Source organism: Callorhinchus milii, unplaced genomic scaffold, assembly GCF_018977255.1.
Source record: "Callorhinchus milii isolate IMCB2004 unplaced genomic scaffold, IMCB_Cmil_1.0 Scaffold5, whole genome shotgun sequence".
Taxonomy (NCBI): Eukaryota; Metazoa; Chordata; class Chondrichthyes; order Chimaeriformes; family Callorhinchidae; genus Callorhinchus; species Callorhinchus milii.
Genome location: NW_024704746.1, coordinates 54,028,229 through 54,040,833, shown reverse-complemented (window position 1 = coordinate 54,040,833; position 12,605 = coordinate 54,028,229). Strand labels below are relative to the sequence as shown.

Sequence of the window (12,605 nt, the reverse complement as noted above, 5' to 3'; positions counted from 1 at the left end):
CCCCGAGCCTATCTATATCCTGTTGCAATCTTTTTGCATCATCCCCAGAGCTTACTCTCCCACTTAGTTTAGTGTCATCCGCGAATTTAAATACGTTACATTCAATGTCCTCGTCCAGATCATTGATGTAAATTGTAAATAGCTGAGGCCAAAGCACTGATCCTTGTGGCACTCCACTAGTCACATCCTGCCAATTCGAGAATGACCCGTTTATCCCTACTCTCTGTTTTCTACCCGTTAGCCACTCTTCAATCCATGCTAATATGCTCCCATTTATCCCGTGGGCCTTAACCTTGTGCAATAGCCTTTTGTGTGGCACTTTGTCAAATGCCTTTTTAAAATCTAAATATACTACGTTTACTGGTTCCCCCCTATCTAACCTGCTAGATACATCTTCAAAAAACTCTAAAAGATTGTAAAGCCATGTTGACTCTGCCTAATCTTGTTATGGTCTTCCAGGAATCCCATAATGACATCCTTAATTAAGGACTCAAGAATTTTCCCTACCACTGATGTCAGACTAACTGGTCTATAGATCCTCATCTTTTCTATTCCACCCTTCTTAAACAGTGGTGTTACATTTGCAATCTTCCAATCAAGCTAGGGCTCTTCAGTCTTCAGAGAAGACTGAAGAGCTGGACACAGTGTAACCTGATCCATTCAATCACAGATTATGGCTCTGCAGCTCCAAGCAGACGCACCTCAGAGTTGGAGAGTTTGCTAAAATCGGGCGTGATGTAGAACAAGATGCCTTCAATGGCACCGGGTAGTGTCACTCCACGGAAGAATAAAATGATCAGCATCAAATAGGGGTACGTAGCTGAGAAATACACAACCTGGTCAGAGAGTGGAGAAAGAGAACCATCAGCACCACACCTGCTTAGAACAACAGGCTCTCCACAGTGAAGGTCCGAATATCAGGGACACTGAGTTCAGCATGGTATATGACAGTGTGAGGGATACTCTGCACTCTGAGCCCTACCTTTCCTGTCCATTCCACTCCTTTCCAGATTGAGAAGTAGACAAGGACCCATGCCAGCGCCAGGGTGCCTGCCAGAGGCCATCGCACGAAGCCCGGGTCCTCCAGACCGCTGGTCATTTGATGCATGTTGTTCCTGAAACATAGCAACCCACAGTCATCACCCTGAAACTAACACCCTCTGCAATCTGATTCTACACATTCTACTCCAGCCTCTACAACTCCTTTCCTTGATGCCTCTGTCTCGCCCCTTTGGATCTCTCTTCATGGTCCAGTTTAAAACCATGCCTATGGTCTCCTCCCCTTTCCCACCTCTCTCCTCCCACCACCCCACCACCTCCCATCTGTCTCTGCTACTGTGAATGCTTTGAGATATTATTCATTGTTTTGGCTTCTGTACAAGTTGTAGTTGTTGCATTCTTAATCACTCCAGATTAAGCAGCACACCTTCATCGCTCACACTCTTGCCTCCGACTCAGAAGCTGGTTGCTTCTAGCCCCACATTGAAGATTTTGAGCTCACAGACTAGGTTGATATTCCAGCACAGTGAAGTTTGCTGAGTCTCCAACCTGGATTGAGAGTTCCTGGGGGTAGAGATGATGACTTAAAAGAGAACTGGAAAAATATACAAAGAGGAATGGGATTAGAGAAGATAGAAATGAGTAGCAAACTGGGATTACGCTGGACTGCTTCTTGATGGAACAAAGCGCTGACCCCTAATGGGCCGAATGGTCTCCTCTATGGATCCATTTCTATGGTTCTATCTGTCTCTCTGGCCTGTGTTTCTGATCACTCAGGCGGATGCTATTTCCTAGGATGTTCAGGTTCTGGTAAATTCGTGGGGTGGGGGGGTCGGGATGGGTGGGGGGTTACTATGTGGTGCATACTTACTCCCAGAACTCTGTCACTGCACTGGTCCGGTTGGTGGTGTCGAGGAGCGAGAAATTGGAGAAACAGGATTTGGTGTTCCACACATTGTCACAGTTTTGCCAAGGAAGTTCCTAGTTCAGATCATACATCAACACATCAACAGGTCAACACATGAAGTGGTCAACATGTCAACACTGTCCACCCACACTCCCAGGTAGGGCTAGAGACGAGGTAAAACTCCATCTACACTGTCTGTCCACATTCCCAGGTCAGGATTAGAGACACAGTAAAGCTCCCTCTACAATGTTCATCCACATTCCCAGGTCAGGGTTAGAGATACAGTGAAGCTTGGTGTACAGAAGCCCAGCGGAAATGTTCTCAGCTAGTGACGCGACTGAATATTATTATTAAGCTGAAGGCTCTGAGCGCTGGCTGGGGACGATCTTAGGTCATTGGATTTGACATGTGGTGAGCTCACGGCTCCAGGGCCGCTCGGTGACATGCACAGGACAGGGAAGTTCAGAGAGTCTGGCACAGCAGCACCAGGAAAAGAGCACAAAGGCTGACTCACCGAGGTGAAAGAATTGAAGAGGTAGTAGAGCGCCCAGGAAATTATGACAATGTAATAGATGTTCAGCCAGAAAGACAGGACCACAGCAGCCATCCCCACTCCTGACACAAACCAACACAAGAAATTATTAATACAAGACGTGATCAATACAAGTGATCAATGCATCATGTGATCAATATAAAATGTGATCCATACAAGTGATCAATACAACTTAATACATAACAGAACACAAGACATGATCAACACAACACATGATCAATAAAACATACGATGAATGCAACATAATATGTGATCAATACAACATGTATCAACACATGTGATTGATACCATAAGTGAATCAGTACCACATAAAATGTATTTGTATTAAGTCAAATACAAAGAGAAATATTCAAAATATCAAAGATATTGTTAAGGAACACACAATGCTATTGGAAAGAAGGGATTTTTTGATCCTTGTTGATAAAACTTTTCACTCACTTCATGGCCGTTTCCGGAACATGCTACCGCTTTTGCCCACAGACACACACACTTTAAAGCAATTACTGTCAGAGGGTTTGAATGTTATTGTCACATTTATTGACATCTGATGTCAATTATTGGGTTCAGTGAAATTAGATGTTAACCTTAATGGACTGAATCTCTTGAGTATGAAAGCCCAGTGGTTGAGGTTAGAGAAGGAATTGGGAGACAGGTTGTAGAAGTTGACTCATGGATTGAGACTCAAATTAACCAATTTGGAAGCCATCCATGATGTGGTGTACCTTATTCCTTGTAACACGCTGTCAGAAGATGATCAACTTTGAATATGACAATAAATTCAAAACAACAGGGAGGCACCCGTGTGGCAGGAAAAGGAAGACTGCAAAAGATTTGCCAGTAAACATCATGGAGTCTCTGATTACAGTAAACTTCACATAAGTCGTACAAGTTGGAACCAAACATTTAGTATGATTTATGACTTATGCGAAACGTGAATAAGTCGTATCACGTAAGATTTATGTAAAGTTATGTATTAAGTCAGATTACACATGATTTAGACATAACAAAAACACAAGTACTGAACTGGCTGGTAACATTAGGCATGCATGTTTACTCATGCATATTAAAGCCCATTCTTTCCATATACAATACTGCACGCTACTGTACTTATTGCAGAAAACATGATTGCGAAGTAGATTGAGAAGTAGACAAGGAATGGCACAACCAAACTGGTTTCAAAACAGAACTGTTTTAATAGAATATAAACTTTTCCGAAGACCTACAGTGTGAAAACTGTAATTGATTTATCAATCACTTTTTAAGAAAATGTTAGGTCAGACATCAACCCTCAATTCACTCTGCCTGATCTCCCTGTAAGCATGGATTGCTTGAGTTGACCAAAGGGTTGACCAAAGAAAAATCTCAAAGGTTCATGGACCTGTTTTCTTCAGAAAAATTGCAGCTGTGAACCGTGAAAGCATGTTTACAGAACACAAAGTTTCAATATCACGATTGATAAGACATTGTGTTGGCTGCAAAACAAACTTTCTCAGACTTTTTCAGACTTGTTTAAAACAAACTGCTTGAGTCTTGATAAAGGCGAGGAGATTTTGACAGTTATTGGATGTTGGTAACAGGAAGAGACAATTGACAAGAAGATGGTTTAGTGGAGCTGATTACCAGATATCTTTGCAAGGTCGATGTGTCTAAAGGAATGGAACAAAGCTGAGTTTTAGAAATGGAGTACCTAACAATAAATAATAATAATCTAATAATGAAGAGTGTGGAGCTCGGAAATGATGGCCACAGGATACTTTTGTTCAATATTATACTATTCTGTTAAAATTGTGGAGGACCTGTGAATATGGAGACGTGAGAAACTAAATGGCGAGGACCAGTAGATGGGGAATGTGAGGACTTGACGGTATATTTGTGATGCACACAAGACATGTGGGGAATACTGCTAAAGGTGGAAGTAAATTACAGCATTCAAGATAGATAGTTGAAGAAGGGTTAACATAAGACAACAATTATTCAAGGCATAGGAGATCCAAGAATATAGAAGATAAATCAACAAGAGGCAGCAATAAATACGTTTGAACAAGAGAGTAAATTTGGAGATAAAATATATAGAAGGAAAATATATCATATCAATGTGCACATTGGCATCATCAAGGTGAATTTGGAGAGCTGGGTATTCAGCAACTAGCAGTTGTGAAAAGACTGAATGAAATCCAGAATCCGAAGACAAAGAGAAGAATGGAAGAATCAGCAGATGGATTTGGAGGTGTAGGTCTGATAAAAGGAGAATAGAGACTTAGGTAGAAAGAGGGAGCCAGACCTGACTTGCAATTCAGCCAATGAGAAGAGTAAAAGGAGGCTTTGGGAAAACAGAGAATCCAGGAATTAAACCGAGCCATAAAGAAAGAACCTTATGGAACTCTGGAACTTTGGAACTTGAGAGTATTCATGTCCAGCTGCAACACAACAATAACTTGCATTTATATAGCGCCCTTCACATGGGGTAGCGTCCTGGCGTGCTTCACAGTGGTAGAGTTTGACAACGAACCGGGGGAGAGGGAAGCGGGGAGGTGACCATAAGTTCAATCAAAAATGAAGCTTGTTAGGCAGGATTTGAAGGTGGGGAAGGAGGGGACAAGGTGGAGAGATTGAGAGAGAGAGATCCACAGCTTTGGGGTGCAGTGGCTGAAGGCACAGCCACCGATGGTGGAATGAAGGGACAAATAGGAGGCTGGAGACAGCCTAGCAGATGGAGCGGGTGCTGAAGTGGGGGGGTAAGCATGCCAGATAGGTAGGGAGGTGTGAGGAAGTTAAGTGATTTGAAAATAAGTGAGAGAATCTTGAAATCCATCTGTTCAGTGATTGGGAGCCAGTGGAGCCTGGCGAGGACTGGTGTGATGGAGGTATGGTGCTTCATGAGTATCCGGGGGTTGAAATTTTGAATGAATTGGATTTTGGTGGAGCTGGGGAGACCAACAAGGAGAGCATTGGAATAGTCCAGCCAGGAAGTGACGAAGCGTGGACGAGGGTTTCAGCTGTGTTGGTTGTCTAGGTACTGACAGAGGTGGGTAATGTGGCAGAGGAGGAAAAAAATGATCTTGGTCAGGAAAACTGTGGATCGAATCTGATGCCTAAGTTTCACACAGGTTCAGAAAATCTGAGGGAGAGCCTGGGGAGGTTGAGAAGTTCAGACCTGCAGGAGAGAAGACGTTGATCATAGAATCACAGAATCATACAGCACAGAAAGAGACCATTCGGCCCATCGCGTCTGCGCCGGTTCCTAAAAGAGCAATCCAACTCAATCCCACCGGCCTGCTTTCTCTCCACAGCCCTGCAATCCTGTTCTCCCCAAATACCCATCTACTTTTCTTTTAAAAGTTGTTATTGAATCGGCTTCCACTACCCTTTCAGGTAATGCATTCCAGATCCGAACAACTCGCTGGGTGAATTTTTTTTCCCTAACTTCCTCTCTGTTTCTTTTAACAACTATCTTAAATCAGTGTCCTCGGGTTGCTGACCCACAGGCCAGTGGAAACAGTCTTTCCCGGTTCAACCTATCAAATCCTCTCATGATTTTGAAAACCTCTAGTAAGTCCCCTCTTAATCTTCTTCTGCTCTAGGGAGAATAATCCTAGTTTCACTAACCTTTCCTCATAACTAAGGTACTTCATTCCTGGTACCATCCTGGTAAACCTCCTTTGCACCCTCTCCAATGCCCTAACATCTTTCCTAAAGTGCAGTGCCCACAGCTGAATGTAGTACTCCAACTGAGGCCTAACCAGCATTTTATAAATATTCAACATAACCTCCTGACTTTTGAATTCTATGCCCCTATTTATAAAACCTAGTATCCTGTATGCTTTTTTAACACCTGTATCTACCCGCCCTGCCACCTTCAGAGATTTGCTTATATGGACCCCCAGGTCTCTCTGTTAAGATTGTACCAGCTAGCTTATAATAATAATAATAATAATAATCCTTGCATTTGATATAGCGCTTTTCACGTCGGGAGGACGTCCCAAAGCGCTTCACAGAACACACTGTAAAGTGAATTGACTGTATATTTGTGGGCGAACGCGGCAGCCAATTGCGTGCCTCGCCTCATTCTTCCTACCAAAATGCAACACTTTGCATTTCTTCACATTAAATCTCATCTGCCATTGGTAAGAGCCAAACAGTATGGCTTCCATCTTGCCGATATTCAGCTGCAGATTTAATTGGTTAGATTTCTCAAAATCATACCGAGAAGTGAAACTAGCAGAAAAAAGCGCACTTTCAACAACATTAATAGTGCATCGCAAATGAGAGTCCTGGGTTCGATTCCCGGTAGGGCAAAATTTGGGGCAAGTTTCCTTCCTCCACACGCCTGTTTTCATAGCAGTAAGTAGGAACCCAGTTGTTAGTCGATTGGCAGTTCGCTTTTCTTGGGGTAATAATTCTTTCAAAAAATAATATAATAATAAACTGGTCACTTCAATCCACGACTGTTTGTGGGACACTGCTGTGTGCAATTGTCTACTATGTTTTGCCCACAAAATATAGTCAATTCACTTTCAGTATATTCTGTGAAGAGCTTTGAGATGTCTCAAAGACGTGATAAGGCGCTATTTCAAATGCAAGGATTATTATTATTTAACATGCTGTTCGGGTGATAGTGTTTTGCAAATGCCATTTGAGATCATAACTGCATAGGAAGTATTCCAGAAGAGGATGAGTCAGACAATGGATGAATTAAAGGGTGCAGTGAATTCGGGCACACTGGTGTATGGGGAATCCAGGAAAGGCATGATAGAAGATTGAGGGAATATGGAGACAGTAAAACATAAAGCTAAATGAGAAGATAAATGTGAATTTTCATAACAGGAGGCCAAATATCTATGACCCCGAATAAAGCGAAAGGATTGGATATTGACATTGACAAGGGTGAAGCAACTATGAAAAGACCAAGACCAGAAGGAGATGGAGAGGTTTCTGGGTATGGTGACATGGCTGGCATGTTTTATGCTAAGTATGGCTACAATAGCATAGATGTATGTAAGGAAAGCTTGGTAGGTACATGAGGGAGAAAGGCATAGAACGTTATGCTTGAAGGTTTAGTTGAGGAAGGGGAGGAGGAGGCTCATGTGGAGCATAAACACCGGAATAGACCAGTTGGGCCGAATGGCCTGTTTCTGTACTGTATATTCTAATGTATTCTAATGTAAGAACTGAACCATTCAGGTGATGTCTAAAAATAGAAGCATTTTTTGAGTGAGAAAAAGAGCAGGAAGAGAAATGGAACAAGAAAAATAGTAGTTTTAATCTGAATGCCAACATTAAGCTTTTATGACATGTGTCCATAGATATCATTGCCAGGATTGAAAGCGGTGCTTCTGCAGAACAATAATTTATTTTGGTCAGTCGGGTGTCTGACCTAATGCTGAAATCCATCACAATGCTTTAAGAGTATTAAAATCAAACTGAGAATTCCATGCATCCCACCTACACATGGAAATTGCAGAGATGCGCACTCTCTCTGGAGGGACACATTCTGCTTACCTTATTCCTGAAAGCAGGTTGGCAAGAGCCAAGACGTGGGGGTCCCAAAGTCTGCTGGAGTCTAGTCAGCTAATACTGCATAGTGCCGAGCAAGCTTTCCCGCTAGGATCACATTAGGGGCTTAACTTGCAGGGTTATGGGAGTAGGATGGGAAAAGTCCCTGCCCCCAGTGACTGGTCTGCCCTTCCAAATACAGCCAATGAACCAGGCTGGGTGTGCAGTCATCAGAGAGCCCTGGAATACTGCTAACCCAATAGAACAAACAAGTGTTCACAAACCTTCAAGATTGATACAGCTGAAGAAGCATCAGTTAGAAAGATTTTGAGGAAGGAGAGAGTTTGTACAAGAAGCCATGTATAAAAGGCATAATGATGAGAGCAACAGAGGAAGAAAGATAACAAACAAAGAGATACTAGACTGATAACAAAAAAATAGAAGAGATTCAGGAGAAAGTCCAGAGATGTAAGAGAGAGAATGCAATGAATGTCAGACATTCTTTCTGAAAAGATTCATGCTTATTGACATCTGGTGTAAATTTTGGCCTCAGTGAGATCAGGTGTCAAATCACCTGATGGACTGAATCTCTGAATATAAACCCCAGCGACTGAGGTCAGCGAAGGTGTTCAGAGGCAGACGGGTGTCAGTTGGATTGAGACTTGAATTAAACAACTGGAAATATATCCACACTGTGGTGTAGCTTATTCCTTGGGGAATCATAGCAGTTATAGGTGTAATTTTACTTTAAGACAATTGTATGCATACAATTTAGATGTTAAATAATTGTTTCCTTTACTACAGTTCAACAGTCAATAATTGCGGAAGAATATTGAGAGTATCGCAATGGGCAATAATGGTAGCAACCAGGGTTACCGTCTCTGGGAGAGAATAGGTACTGGGAGTCTTCAGATCTGCAACTCACTAATACTGACTAAATCTTCTTTTAAACCCAAAAGGTCTAACTTCTACATGCAGGGTGGTATGTACCAGAGACCTTATCTGTCCGTCATGCTCTCATTCCCAAAAATGCTAATTTCTATTTTATGACATCCCAAAAGTCATAAAACACCCTCAGATGGGGTTCTGTCCCAGTGCAAAGCATTGCAAACAATGATCTTTCAATATGTGAATTTTTTGTTCAACATGTACCACAACTGATATGGTCATCCAGCAATGGTATCAAGCTTACAGCATTGACCATCTCATCAGGAATTTGCAGGATCTTTAACCGTTCCTTCAGAGCCCGGAGAGTGCAAAAACAGCAGTAAGAAACCTTTAACCATTAACTCTTTCCTTACTTAGGCAATGTATCAAATGCAAGAGTTATTATTATTAAGCAATTGCCAAATAGCAACTCTCAATATTATGTCAGTCATTAGTGGAGAAATACAGACCCTTAAACATAGGAACCAGCTTCCAGACTCCCAGGCCTCCGATCGATGTGTACTGACCCAGAGCAGTTTCGAGTAGGAACAAAGGGATCCCAGCAAATACCAGTGTCAGGAAATATGGGATCAGGAAGGCACCTGGAATAGGAGACAGGGAATCGTTAGCATGTCATATGCTTCAGGCAAACACACTTGCATTAAAGGAGCATTGACTGTCCCCACAATCACAGATTGGCATCATTGCTGACATTCCAGTAGAGGGACTGGAGCAGGGACCCTGGCTGATCCTGGGAAGGCATTAATTAAGCCATAGGCTGAGAGCAGCAAACTCAGCATGGAGCAAGCTGAGAATGGTCGCGCTGACCTTCCACTATCGCAGATGTCCAGTAGAATGGGCTTAAGGATGAAACCATATAAAGTTCAGGTTATGTTCATAGAAGTGACCGTTTTTAAGTCGAATGGATGGATTTCTTACCCCCTCCATTTTTCCCACAGAGATACGGGAATCTCCAGACATTCCCGAGTCCGATGGCATACCCCACGCAGGAAAGCAGGAAGTCAAACTTCCCTTTCCATGCTCCTCTCTCTGGGATGGCTTTTCTCTTCACGGCCTGCTTGCCTTTCGGCTCAACCATTTCCCTGGGCAGGACCTCACGGAGGTCTGGATGGCAGCCGATCTCCAACGACACCTCCCCCGTCTTCCCCATCACTGGATCCTTCCATGTCACCCAGAACAACAGAAAAATTCACAGCTAAATAGAAAGGAGATGTCAGGCTCCATCACCAGCGATGGAGTGAGGGTCAGGCTCACACCTCTGTCAACAACAGTGTTTGAGAACAAAAGACATTCTGATAATCTCAAAGGTCTTCGGAGATATAAACATTATAATCAGATAAGATTACTGAATAGTGGCTTTTAGCTTTTGATAATCATTATCATCATTCACAATAGTGGCTGAGAGAGAGGAAAATGGGGGGCTGAGAGAGAGGAAAGGGGGGGCAGGTCACAGTTATTATGAATGGAAACTCTCCACATGTCGTGCCTGGAGCCTGTGGTGGTTTCAGGAGCTGCTGTTACTGAGCGCATATTATTCCGTTTGAAGCAGCAGCGAGAAAAGCTTCGACTCGGAGCCAGTAAAGCGCGTCACCTTATCCACCACGTCCTGAGCAACCGCCGGCTTCAGCCGCTGCACATAGTGACCCGCACGACTGATTGGGAGAGAGAGGGATTGAAAGAGGAGTGAAGTGGAGCGAGAGTGGAGAGTGTGTATGTGTGAGATGGGGGGAGGGGTGTGAAAGAGAGCGAGACTGTGTGAGAGGGCGTGTGAGGTGTGTCAGAGAAAGAGGGGGAGAGAGAGAGGAGATTGAGAGTGGGTGATTGATAGAGTGATTGAGAGAGAGGGAGAGAGAATGTGAGGGAAAGTGGGAGAGAAAGAAATAGAGAGGGAGGGACAAAGCAAAGCGAGAGAGTAATTGTGAATGTGAGGGGAGAGAGAGTAATTGAGAGAGTGTGTGTGAAAGAGGGAGAGTATCGTGAGATAGAGAAGGGAGAGTGATTGAAAGAGAGAAGTGAGGTCAGCATTTTGAGGTTCATTGTCAGGACAGATAATAATAATAATAATAATAATTGGTCACCGCGGGGGGGCAACAAGGACAAGTGCCGTGCAGTTTCCTCACAGAAAGCTTCTTCTTTTCCCAGTGAAAATCTTCCTTATGTCCTTTATCCGCCACCCACTTCCCACCCTATCTCATAGAATCATAGAAATATACAGCACAGAAGGAGGCCATTAGGCCCCTCATGTCTGTGCCGGCTCCTTGAAAAGAGCTATCCAATTCAATCCCACTCTCCCGCTCTCTCCCCATAGCCCTGCAAACTTGTCCTCCCCAAATAATTATCTACTTCTCTCTTAAAAGTTGTTATTGAATCAGCTTCCACCACCCTTTCAGGCAATGCATTCCAGATCCAAACAACTCACTGTGTGAAAACATTTCTCCTCACCTCCCATCTGTTTCTTTTAACAACTATTTTAAATCGGTGTCCTCGGGTTACCGACCCACCTCTGCGACCTCCCGACCCCAGCAAACACCTTGCTTCATATCCCCCCACCCCATCTGCCCCACCATCACCATTTTGCCCCCACTCTCTGTTCCATTCCTGGAGTACCTCCTACTTGCTTCCTCCCAACCCTCTTTCAAGGCACCTCAAGATCTCACTCTTTGACCACACTTCCAGGCATTCCGGAAACACAAAATATTGCTTAAACGGCCCAGGGGCCTTTCTCAAATGGGGAATCCAGCCCGCAACAGCCAAAAGATTGGTGTAAAGTAGAAGTATAATACATCGATTTATGACTGAATAGACTCTTAAGATATCCTTTCAACTCTAAAATAATTCACACATTTGTATCATTTGCAAGAAAAATACAATAAAATTAGAGAAGGCAACAGGAACGTTCAAATAAAACATTTACAGCTAATAAAACAGGTTGAAAAGTACAGGAAATTGGCTGTTTTGAAAAATGATGTGCCTGAAAAATTCTATTTTGAAACCTTGCCTTAATGTCTCCAGCCAGTTCAGTCCTTGTGTTTTTGTTATGTATAAGTCATATAAAATCTGACTTGTACATAACTTTACATGAGTCATATATGATACTGTTATGTTCTCAACAAAAAAAATGTGTAGAATACTCTTATTTTTGGTCTCCAGTTACACAATCACACCAAACACCCTCTACTCAGTTCTCCCTGCTTCCTACTTTCTCTCCCTCCTGTTCACCTTCCATTGGTTTTAGTCAATTGGTCCTTATTTATTAATTAGCATTCAACAATATGACTTATGCAAGTTTGACATAATATTCTCCAATGTCCTATCTGCTGCCTGGTTTCCCAGGTCCACCATTCACGTCTCCTCCACCCGTATTCTCACCCGCACCAAACTCCACACACCCATCACCGCCAACTCCATACCCCCATCACAGCCGTCCACCCCCCCCATCACCCCAACTCCACCCCATCACCCCAACTCCACCCCATCACCCCAACTCCACCCCATCACCCCAACTCCACCCCATCACCCCAACTCCACCCCAACTCCACCCCATCACCACCCCAACTCCACCCCATCACCACCCCAACTCCACCCCATCACCCAACTCCACCCCATCACCCCAACTCCACCCCACCCCAACTCCACCCCATCACCCCAACTCCACCCCATCACCCCAACTCCACCCCATCACCCCAACTCCACCCCATCACCCCA

General features: G+C 43.6%; 1 protein-coding gene across 2 annotated transcripts in view; it reads right to left on the bottom strand.

The window, feature by feature from the left end:
• Positions 1-10,589, bottom strand: part of LOC103186241 (sodium- and chloride-dependent GABA transporter 1-like) — a 31,556-nt gene extending 20,967 nt beyond the window's left edge. The window contains exons 1-7 of one of the 2 annotated variants that reach the window (XM_007905144.2): positions 10,492-10,589; positions 9,819-10,059; positions 9,350-9,481; positions 2,421-2,521; positions 1,871-1,980; positions 983-1,115; positions 702-836 (exon numbers count right to left, since the gene is read on the bottom strand). In XM_007905144.2, coding sequence (XP_007903335.1) covers positions 702-836; positions 983-1,115; positions 1,871-1,980; positions 2,421-2,521; positions 9,350-9,481; positions 9,819-10,050 — 843 coding nt within the window. In that variant the 5' untranslated portion in view covers positions 10,051-10,059; positions 10,492-10,589. Of the gene's footprint in view, positions 1-701; positions 837-982; positions 1,116-1,870; positions 1,981-2,420; positions 2,522-9,349; positions 9,482-9,818; positions 10,072-10,491 lie in introns of those variants that run through there. The other variant, XM_042335012.1, reaches the window with a different exon arrangement.
• Between the last annotated feature and the right edge of the window lie 2,016 nt (positions 10,590-12,605).